The 11,726-nt window shown below is 42.3% G+C and overlaps 1 protein-coding gene across 1 annotated transcript; it reads left to right on the forward strand.

The window, feature by feature from the left end:
* Positions 1-367: 367 nt before the first annotated feature.
* On the forward strand, positions 368-7,966 carry LOC108242144 (fidgetin; the record flags this gene model as incomplete). Its single annotated transcript, XM_017426797.3, is given in 1 exon segment — positions 368-7,966. A coding segment is annotated over 1 exon segment (2,277 nt), but the record flags the coding sequence as incomplete, so codon positions are not given.
* Positions 7,967-11,726: the final 3,760 nt, after the last annotated feature.

The following is an 11,726-nucleotide window of genomic DNA, read 5'->3' on the forward strand; positions in this document are numbered from 1 at the left end:
CAACTAATTAACTTTGAGAGCCAACCCATTTCAAGATGGCCATCACAGCTAATTGACCTTAGCAAACTTATAAACAGGTATACTTCAGTCATTTTTACAGATATTGAGCTTATATTTGGTGTGGTAGTTGCTGAGAGTCATCCTAAAAACACATACTTGGAGAGATCTTACATGAGATCGAGCAAAACATCATTTACAAGGTTTTGACCTGAACAGCTACAACTTCTCATCCTCAGATGATCCTTATTTAAGAGTCTCCATAAATGGTGGTGTGTAATGTGCATTTCTTCAAGGCATGCTAGGCCTTTGAATGCAAAGAGGATTTTGGCATGCGTGTGTGCTAACTCCTGCGTCTCTTTTTCTTTAAGGCTTAAAGATGCAGTGGACCCCCGAGCACAGCCAGTGGGCTGAACAGCACTTCGACATCTCCTCCACCACCCGCTCTCCAGCCCATAAGGCTGAGGCCTACAGGGTGGTGTCCGGCCACCTGCAGCGTTCCGCCGCCTACCAGTACGCCTGGGCCAACGACGACATCTCCGCCCTCACCGCCTCAAACCTGCTGAAGAAGTACGCCGAGAAGTACTCCGGCATCCTCGAGATGCCGGCGTCATATTCCGAGGCGCCCGGAATCCCGGGAGCGATGAACGGTCGGAAAGGCGAGCCGGAGCCCTGGCAGGATGGCGTCTACCCCATGAGCTGCATCCCAGAGGGGGTTTCTGTCAGAAAGGGAGGTGTGGCAGCGGCTTCTGAAGTGGTGTCTGGTATCTGCAGCTCCCCGGGCCTGGCCTCCAGCACCCTGAGCGAGCCCAGCTACTCCAGCAGCAGCTGTGGGAGCCACTCGGCCACGGCCCTCCACTCCTCCTCCATGCCCTCTCAGGAATACGGCCCCACGTACAGCGGCTCATACCTGCACAGTAGTTACAGCTCCCAGTCTGCCCCCACCCCTGCACTGCCCTCCCCTCTGCACAGCTCTGGGCTGCTGCAGCCCCCTCCCCCACCCTCCCACCCCACATTAGTCCCAGCTTACAACGGAGGCTCTCCAAACTTGTCTAGTTATAATTACCCTCCAGCAGGCTACCCGGCTCAGAGCTCAGTCGGACCGGGATACAGTCCTGGAGGAGCGCCCCCTCCCTCCTCGTACCTCCCCTCGGGCATTGCCGCACCCACACCTCTTCCCCCCTCTTCTACTTTACCTGGATACCCATACCAGAGCCACAACCTGACCCCGATTGCCCCCACTCCTCTGAGCAGCAGCTCCTCCAACACGTTGAAGAGGAAGGCGTTTTACATGACGGGTCAAGGAGAGATAGACTCGTCTTATGGTAACTTTGGTTACGCCCAGGCTCGGAGCTCTGCAGAAAGCCCCATGTACCGGGTCGCCGACAGCAGCAGTGCAAATGGGGGCTCCAATAGCACAGGTGGGGGTACATTTGACAGGAATGCTGAGAAGTCATCTTTATCTTTTAATCCTCAGAAAACGTCCACAATGCCATCAGAGCAGCAGAGGAAGTATGGCAGTCAGGCTACAGGTGGGCCACTGACACCACCAGCCTATGTATCCTCCACCCTGGGGGGCTCCCGCTCAGCAGACTCACTGGCTAACTTCACCTCCCCCTCCCTTAGTGAACAAGGCGCTGATGATCACCGACTCCACCTGTCCCACTCAGCACCAGGGCCTACTTCCGCTTCATCCTCCTCCTCCTCCCGGGCTGCTGAAGAGCAGCTAAAAACCTGCGACCCTCACCTTTTGGACTTGGTGACCTCAGAAATCGTTCAGCAGGGCCCCCCGGTGGATTGGAATGACATTGCAGGTCTAGAACTGGCCAAGGCTACCCTGAAGGAGGAGGTCCTGTGGCCCATTCTGCGTCCAGACATGTTCAGCAGTCTTGGACCTGCCCCACGGTGTGTGTTGCTTTTTGGCCCCCGGGGCAGTGGTAGGACGTTGCTGGGACGCTGCCTGGCTAGTCAGCTGGGGGCACAGTTCCTTCAGCTCAGCGGGTCCACTTTAGCCACCAAGTGGCTGGCTGATGGAGAAGAAATTATCCGAGCATCGTTCCTGGTGGCCCGTTGCCGGCAGCCCTCTGTACTCTTCATCAGCGAGGTGGACATGCTCCTGTCAGCCCACCTCAGCGAAGAGAGCCCGATCAACCGGCTGAAGGGGGAACTACTTGTCCAGTTGGACTCGGTCCTTATGAGCTCAGGTGAGAACGGAGGCAGCCAAGTCTTAGTTGTTTGCTCCACAAGCAGACCGCAAGACATGGAGGAAGGCCTGCGCAGGTACTTTACTCGGAGAGTATTGGTACCCCTGCCAGACAGCGCAGCCCGCCATCAGATCATGAACCAGGTCCTGGTCCAGTCTCAGCACAAATTCTGCTTAAGCGAGGAGGAACTGGCCCTGCTGGTGCAGCGCACTGAGGGTTTCTCTGGACTTGATCTGGCCAGACTCTGCCAGGAGGCCCTCGTAGGTCTGTTACACGTCTCCGCACAGGGCATGGACATGACGGGCATGATGCCCCGGGGCCAGATCAGGCCCCTCACCTACCAGGACATTGAAAGTGTCTGTTGTAAATTCCAAGCCAGTATATCACAGAAAGAGATTGACACTTACACCGAGTGGAACAAAATGTTCGGCTGCAGCCAGTGAAGAGATCGACACTGCCCTTGAGAAAAAGAGGCTCCCACGATTCCTCCCCTCAGGGCAAAAGCATTACGCTAGAGGGAAAAGGCACACAGAAGGCCAACACAAGCCCATTGTGATCTAACGAGCGGGGTTCAGATGCACCCAGAAACCTGGTTTGACGAGACAACAAGCAGTTTTTCATTTACTGAGCGAGAGATTTAATTGAAATGCTTGACAAGCCAAGTGTCGTTTACATGTTGCAAGCAAGTCGGCTTTACATGAGACGCCCTCGTGTCTGTAAATAATGTTATGTTGTTGTTCTTGAGATTTAGTTGGCTATCCAAGTGCCTGAAGTGGTGCTTTCTGATTTTTCTTTTATTTGCCTCACAATCTACATTCATGGCATGAGCTGATGATTATAAAAGAGCTTTAAAACCTCAGCAGTGAGTCTGAAAAACACAGACTGACAGTCGCATTCAGCAGTGGTTCTTCATCCTTTATGTCTTGCTAGCAGCAGTAACCCATCAGGGTGGCAGTAATCTGGACCCTGTCTCTCATTCATCTCCTTCAGATCCTCGTCTCTGCAAACAAACAAACAAACAAACAAATAACACTCAGGAAAGCGTTTGTAAATTGTACAGTACCTCAAGATATCTCGACATAAAAGCACTAAGATTGAAGAGGAGAATCTGTCAGTTAGGTTTACCTCAAGAAAAAAGGCAAAGAGGTGACGATGAATGTACCAGATGTTCTCGATCGATAGAACATATATCTTTAGCGAGACTAAAAGCATTACGCCTTTTTCTTTTTTTTTTTTATAATCTATCACAGCAGGAGCTTCAGCTACCTGTTTCTACTTGACCGATCATGAAACTTATTTCCATTGCTCTTAAAAATGTAATACTGTGTTATTTTGGGGGGAAGGGAGGAGGGTTACAGGCAGGCAGGTAGTCCGGCTGGTAGATGTACAAATAGAAAAAACAAGTTTTATAAACGTTGTTTATATTACACAATCTAGGCTATACGGTCAGGCTGCATGGGCGCTACATCAGTTAATCACCCGGGCTCTTTAGAAAGTATCTGTTAATTTGTCGTACGGCTTGCAAAGTACTCTTTGATATACATTAACTACACCTACAGAATTGTGAAGCATATTTGGGAAAATGCCTATTTGCTTTCTTTCTGAGAGATGCAAGACAAGCTAATGCTTGCTTTGGGTCAGTGTAATACCTGTTCCTACAGTCTTTAAGGGTTTGGAACATGATTCTAGTTTTTTCCAGGTCTGCATAAGGACAGAAATTCTTAAATTTTTAAAGTTGATCAAACAGGCAGTATTTTTTCACTTCGATTGTGTAGAAAAGATCAACACAGCCTCTCTATGATGTCCAGTTGTGGCTCATCTATTACTAAGCTAAGCAACTTATAGAAATCGGAAATGCAGAGAATTTATCAGATGCCTTTTTTATAAGATTTGTGACATCATTGAAGAAAATGCAACTGTTATAACCTGAGAAGACAATAAACCTTATCTGATACAGATAAGTACATCATCTCTCAGCACGGACGCAAATAAGTGCATATTTCGAAATGTAAAGTTATTTACATACAATCAAAGATAAGCTGTGAAGGACTCAGATTTGTATTTAAAGTTATTGAGTTTAGTTCACACCAATTTGTTTTTCTTTGTTTTACTAGTTAGCATCAAGCTAGTCAACATCAAGTTAAAGTTTGATGTGTAGTTTAAAGTCCAACTGAAATCTTATGTATTTATCCCCTCTTTCTGGTAAAAGTAGCTTTTAAACGGCTTCTAATATCCATGCAATTAAAAGAATGAAACTGGTTCTGGAAACACATTTTTCCTAAATCTGTCATCTTTTATTAGCTGTATTATTAATGAAATTTAATACTCTGGCATATTATTGGCCCTTTTTTCCATTTTTTTAATATTTTTCACAGTTATAATAAAACCTAATAAGTTTTAACAATATTAGCTATAAAACAAAGTGAAAATAGACTGCTCAACAAAAACAACTTGCAGAAATAAATTTAGATGTATTATTTGAATTTAATAATGGATCATGCACACAGTCTACTGTGAATTAAAGAAAAATGCAGTGTGTTGCCTACTAACACTTGGACCTTAATTTGGCTGTAACATTACTCTAACGCAGTGGTTCCCAAAGATTTTCTTCCGGGCCCACCTATGGATTACAACAACTCCCCCACCCACCCACCCACAAAAAAAAAAAGAAAAACAAATCAACTGGACACACACATCGTTCAACCAGACATAAACCTAAACACATATTTTGTTTTCCAACTCCACTGAAGTTTATTTCACACTTCAGGTTGCAACAAAACAAACTACAAACCATCTTTACTGGATAAACCTGTTTTCATCTTATCTTAAGTTTGCATCAAAAACTGTTGAAGTGGGTGTCTTTGGAAAGCATATAAACGATCAATATCTTACTTGTTGTAGATAGCTCTTTAAATAACCTCACCTTGTAGGATAGTTTAATTCTGATCGGATTGACAAGCCAACGGTTAGTGGGAGTGAGGCCAAGAACAAAATGGATTGCTGCCATCTTAAAACAACTCCAATCTCTTACGTTTCCTTTCGGTTCATGGGAACACAGTTTTATAGACCTTTATGCTGTGGTCAGTTTTGTAAAACAGCGGTAGCACTTCAGTTGCAGTCTGGTGTGCTTCTGTCAGTAATATCATATTTATGATTAGATGGTTATATAAAAGATTCTACACAGTCCTAAAGTATTTAAAAGGGTAAAACTCGTTTTTAGTAAACTTAGCTCAAAAAGTAAGGAAATTTGTGTTGGTTGATAACCTCTTGGTTGTAACAATGCTTCATGGCAATAAATCTTTATTTCCCCTTAAATGGTGCCGCATTTGTTAGGAAAATCCATTTGTGAGATTAGCAGCAGAGTTGAGTTTGTGGGTTGCACCCATGAAAATCTTGTAAAATCTTCTCTTCCAGTGTCAAACAGCTTTTTCTTTTATTGACTGTTTGGTGTTTATTAGATTGAATGATTGAAGTCTTCATAAACAAGACATATTGTCAATTTAACAATTTATTCATTTAACAAACATTGGTCTCAGTAACATGTGCAAGAACCCTATACAGCCACAACAGCCTGGCTCCTCCTCCTCATGCTGCTCACCAGCTTGGCCCCAGCCTGCTGTGGGATGGTATCCTGTTCTTCAACTAGTATTTGTCATCAGTCAGCCAGTGTGGTTGTGTTGGTCACTCTGGGACAAACAGCTGATCCTACAGGTGTTCAATGAGGTTCAGGTCAGGACTGCAGGCAGGTCATTCCATCCTCTCCTCTCTAAAATTTCCCCTCACCCTGTGGGGGTGAATGTTGTCGAATCTTGAAGAATAGAGTTTGGTCCCAGACTGTGGAGATATGGGATTGCCACTAGTTGTTCACAGGTGCTGGCCTTCAGGTGCACCTGATGGTCAGCACTTGTGGTACCAGAAGCTCAAAACAAGAGTCAACAGCAGAAAAAGCTGTTTGCAGAGAAGATTTGACAAGTTTTTCCATGGATGTAACCCACATACTGAACTCTGCTGCTCAACCCACAAATGGATTTTTCTAACAAATGTGGCACCATTTAAGGAGAAATGAGCAGGTTTTCCATTAATGTAAGATTTATTGCCAAGAAGCTTTGTTACAACAAAGAAATAATTAACTAAACATAAATTTCCTTACTTTTTGGGATAGGTTTATTTTCTAGATCTGGTTTAGAACGGGGGGAAAAAACAAGGAAATATATTCGTTTTTCCAGACTTTATTATCTCCTCCGTTTTCTTGAAAATAAAAGCCAGCATTTCTAAGTGTTAGATAATTGAGCAGGGTACTTTCCAACATTGTCACACTTTTGGTTCATTGAATTGAAATTGGGAACAAAGATTAATCTTTGCATTAGATACCTTGTTTATAGTATTTGTGATACCATAATGTAAAATGCAACCTTTATGTAGTAATTAGCTAACTAGCAAATACTATACCAATTAATGACAATTCAAGTGTTTTAAATTAGGAATTTAGTCAAATTTTCATTCTGAGGTGACTTTCACATGCTCTTTATTTAAGGTTTACATAAAAAATATCTGTATTTATTGAGAAATAAAACATCTTTTGTAGTTGTATGTGATTTTCCCAGTGGAAAAAATGGGAAAAAATATTTTTTTCATTGAGAAACAAATGTTGCCTACATATAAGAATTTACACAGATAATAAAACAGTCACACTGTACAAACAGCAAATTACAAAAAACCACTTTGGCATTGGCTCGACGATTCAGTCAGAATTAAACTCATTTACTGTAACCTGGATTAGTCAAAGAGCAATCTACATCTAAGTTATTAATTCTTAATTCATTTTACACAAAACCTTGAACTATGACTAGACTAACAACTGCAGTAATATGAAGCTAATAATAAAAAAAATTATAAATGTTGAAATAAACCAAAATTTAAGGAAACTATCTAAACCAAAGCTAGGTGCAATTGTTGGACACAGACAGGATGATCTCAGTTGGACTTTAATTTTATATTCCTGAAGGAAAATACTGATCTGTTATTTCTGACCTGCATTTTCTGCACAAGAGGATACCACTGCTGATAGTTCTGTTGCATACAGTTGAGTAAGTGTTTAAAAAAACACATTTCAGTTCGCTTATTATTCATTTTGACCAACTTTGTATTAGTTATTGTTCTGGCCATGACGTGGACCATTCAATAGGCCTGCACAGTACACAATGAGCGAAAGTCAAAGATGGTTGATTCTAGATGGCTATCACAAATAAACTAGTATTGTCAATTTGATTTCTCAGTACTTCACACAAACAGTGCGATGCAGCTGAAGTAGTCCATGTTGTCCTTCAATACTAAAGTTTCCCTTCATATACACTGGAAGGATTTTTTATTATATCTATTCGGTGTGTAAGAAGCTTTGTGCTCTGCTGTTGTGGCATGGGAAAATTGTTTTTTTTTTTGTTTGTTGGTTTGTTTTTTACACATGCACTAACGTATTTTTGCGTGCACTACTGTTTTGTTGAAACTCCTCAATGCCATTGGCAGCACTTTTTGTTCTGTTGGATGTTTAACCAAACAGTTACTCCAATCCCAAAAAAATATGAATGTCAGTGTAAGGTGGTGGTGGTGGTGTGAGGGTGGTTCTCTGTAATGTATTTGCAGGCCAACTCTGATTTGTTTCACGCTCACCCTCAGCGCAGCGCCTGACGTGGGGAGGGGGCTGTGCTGAGCATCAGCAAAACTGACGGAACGGCGAGAGACAGGCAGGTAGCGTGGCAGCCGCACAAGAGGGGGTGGGTTAGGGGGGTGTTGGGTGGGTGGGGTTGGCAAAGTAGTCCGTCAGAAAAACCACCCTCAAAACAATCTGTGCCAGAATTCCTTCTGTCAGCAAATTCTCTGGAGAAAGGGTCTCTTTGGACAGAAAACCCCACTAATGCATTTCAGAGCGCGCCACAGCAGCGCTCTCTTTTATTCCTCCTCGTTCGACTTGAAACACTGCGGTCAGCGCTACACTTTGTTCGTAATGTCTTTCGTGGTCCTCCTTTTTGTGTCTTTTCTTTTCTTTTCTTTTCTTTTTTACACGGTGTGCAAACCAAAGTTTTTTGTTTTGATTTGAAAACAATTGTTTGATTTTGTTCAGCATTTCTACCTCATAGCTACAAAACACACGGTCTTTGATTTATGTCTTTACGACTGTCAGGATTTTTGAAAACTATACTACAATACAAGAAAAAAAGGAAGAAAAAAAAAGACAAAGAGCAGGAGCATAACCCCATGAAGCTTGCGCAGTCTACCTCAGATGACTGTAAACATTTAGCTGATGGTGCAACTGCAGGCTGCAGCATAGCCTAGACTGTGTGTGGATGTGTTACAATTTGTCCCATCTTGAGCTATCTGCAAAACACACACTTGTGACGACACGGACGTCAAGACGACGCACCCGCAAGCAATTTGCGGGAAGTTGGGGGTCAACTTAAAGGTGACCTGGAAATGTATAATCCAATACATTTGCTTTAATCCTTTGTGAACTACTGTGGTTGTGCGCGTGTGAATGTGTATACACAGTGAGGGAAATCAGTGTTTAACCCCCTTTCCAATGTTCTGTTTGCTCACGTGAAAACGAACAGTCTCTAATTTTCATGGTAGTTTTATTTCAATGGAGAGAGAGAGAAAATATCAACTAAAATCCCAGAGAAAAAACACAGAAGTTCCAAATGGATTTTCTTAGTCATTGAGTGAAACAAGTGAAACACGACTCAGTACTTGGTGGAGAGGGTTTGTTGGTTAGACGGTTCTTATAATTGAACTTACAGAAACTTTAATTTTTTTAGGTTTCTTGGCTGCTGCTCGGTAACTCAAAGCTTTAGCTCCCTGCACAGGCTCTATAAGACTGAGGTCTGGAGACTGACTCAGTCCATGACCTTAAAGTGCTCTTCATCAGCCACTCCTTTGTTGCCTTGGTGATATGTTGTGGGTCTTTGTCATGCTGAAAGACCCATCCATGACCCATCTTTAGTGTTATGGCTGAGGGAAGGAAGTTCTTGTCCAACATTTTATGGTACATGGCCCTGCCCACTGGCCCCTCAATGTCTTGAAGTCGCCCTGTAGCCTTAGCAGAAAAACAACCCCAAATCATAATGTTTCCACCTCTGTGCTTGCCTGTAGGGATGGTGTTCTTCAGGTCTCAATTTGATGCCAAAATAGTTAGGGTGAGGTCGTCATCATCTTCCTCACCCAATGAGGCAAGACCCTGGATGGAGCTCCAAACCAAGGGCGACTGGTGCTTATTTTAGAGTTTGTCTATTACTGAATAATCGCAGCAGCAGTTGTCTCCTTCTCACCACGCTTCCTGCCAATGGTCCAGTAGCCCATTCCAGACCTACTAACTGCTCCCTGATGACCTTTGACCGTTCTTTGGTGCCACCCATGGTGGTGGAGAGGTTAGATTGGAAGAAACTGACTCTATGAGCAGGTGGGCTTTATTGTACACAATCAGGTCTGTGATTGATTGATTTGTGTGCCACTTGATCACATAACCAATCTGTGGGAGCCACGATTCAGGATGGCTTATACAGGAGCAAATAATTATTTCCCTTAATGATTTGCAACTGAATTTGTCATCTTTATTATTTTTTATTTTATTTTATTTTAAAATTCTCTCTCCAATAAAATGAAACTATCTTTAAAATTAGACTGTCAGCTTCTCTTTAAATGAGCAAACACATACTATCAGAAAGGTGGGTCAAATAATCATTTCCCCCCACTGTACGTGGGCACACTCCTCTTTTTTTTAATTTAGTGTGTTGAATTTTATAAATTGTTAGTATATATAACACACTTGCACAACTTTAAACCCGAGTGTAACGTGTTTCTGTTGTACATATCTATACATACAATACAAATGCACCACTTGTTTATATGTGTGAATATGTTGCCATACTTGCAGTCAACTTAAATGTATTTTCATGTAATCTGAGGTACAAACAGCAACAAACAATTCATTAAAGACATTTTCTTGGGAGATTGCATCTTGTTTTTTTTTTTTATTTCTGCGTAACAGGACACGGCAATACTCTAAGGGATGAAGCGGGGGAAGAAAAGATTAATAACAGAATGTATTAATCAGTACAATGGCTAAATAAATGTATTGTCCTGCCAAAAATATAGCCAAGCTGATAAATCGCCTTAATGAGCCTTGAGTAAGTCACCCTTGTGTGCAATTATAAAACCATCCGTGTTGCGCGGGAAGCCGGCGCTGTCGCTTCTCTCATTAAAATGTAACAACTCATTTCTCTTGCCGCGCTAAGAGTGGCAAGACCAAAAACATTAAAGCATTAATTATATTTCTCACACACAAAAGAGTTTGGATTATGCAAGCCCTCTTAATGAAAATGATGTGCATTTGCCCGCTCCATTTCCAATGTATCATTATATAGCTGCTGCTGAGGTGTGGGAAGCTGCCGTATAGCCTCTATAATTATCTGTGAAAACTCGAAACGCTTCATGAGGGGTCAGAGTTCATCAAGAGCTGCTGTTTTCTTTATTTTTCCACTTTGAAATATACTATAACCGTCGGAAGTATATGACAAGCTCTTTCTTACCCATCAGGTGTAAAAGTTGTTGGGGGGGTTTTTCCGGCAGATTTGCGAAAATACGGTCACGGTCAAAAAAAAAAAAAAGCCTGTTTCGATTCTGGGATGTAACATATCAGGACAGAATGAAAATGATCGGGTCTTTACTTGGTTCTAAAATGTTTCAAATCAAACCTCAAGTGAAGAAAGACACACAACAGAGTACACCATGTTAATACTTATTAAATAAAACAAAGCCAAACGGGAAAATCTGTGTGGAAAAAACCCAACCCTGCTGACTCCAACAGATTTAAGAGGGAAAGTAGCAGCCAGGTGCTGATCAGACTGATCATCATCAGTGTGAACACCTTTAAAAGCAGGGCAGGTGTGTGTTCATGCTGAGGGGGAAACACATCAACAGTGACCTCTGAGAAGCAGCCGTTGCTGCCCATCAGCCTGGAAAGGGTTAAAGGTTATTTCCAAACAATTTCAAGTTCATCATCCAACATAATATTCACAAGTGGAAGAACATTCAGGACATCTGCTAATTTTCCCAGGAGGCGACATCCTTGCAAATTTAGAGAAAAGTAAACGCAGTGAGACCTTGTCCACACGGAAACAGTTTTTCTGAAATGATTTGTTTATTTGTCATTTCTAAACATATCACTGTAAACACAACTCCGTTCGTAAAAATGTCCTCATGCACACAAAAGCATTGACAGTGACCTAGAGGCGGTAGTAATATGGTTGGGTATCTTTAGTTTTGGCTAATAGAATATGTATCTCTACACAATGCCATCCATCCAACTGAATAAAAATACATTGCCGGCAAAAAACAATACAATTCAGCTCTTAACTCCGATGCAGTTCAGCATTTCATCAAAAAGCAATGCTTTTTAATATAAGTTTGATTCAACACAATGAGATACAATGCAATAATACATCAAATCAAAGGAATGATCTTATGTCAGTATTT

This window comes from Kryptolebias marmoratus, linkage group LG23 (assembly GCF_001649575.2).
Source record: "Kryptolebias marmoratus isolate JLee-2015 linkage group LG23, ASM164957v2, whole genome shotgun sequence".
Classification (NCBI taxonomy): domain Eukaryota; kingdom Metazoa; phylum Chordata; class Actinopteri; order Cyprinodontiformes; family Rivulidae; genus Kryptolebias; species Kryptolebias marmoratus.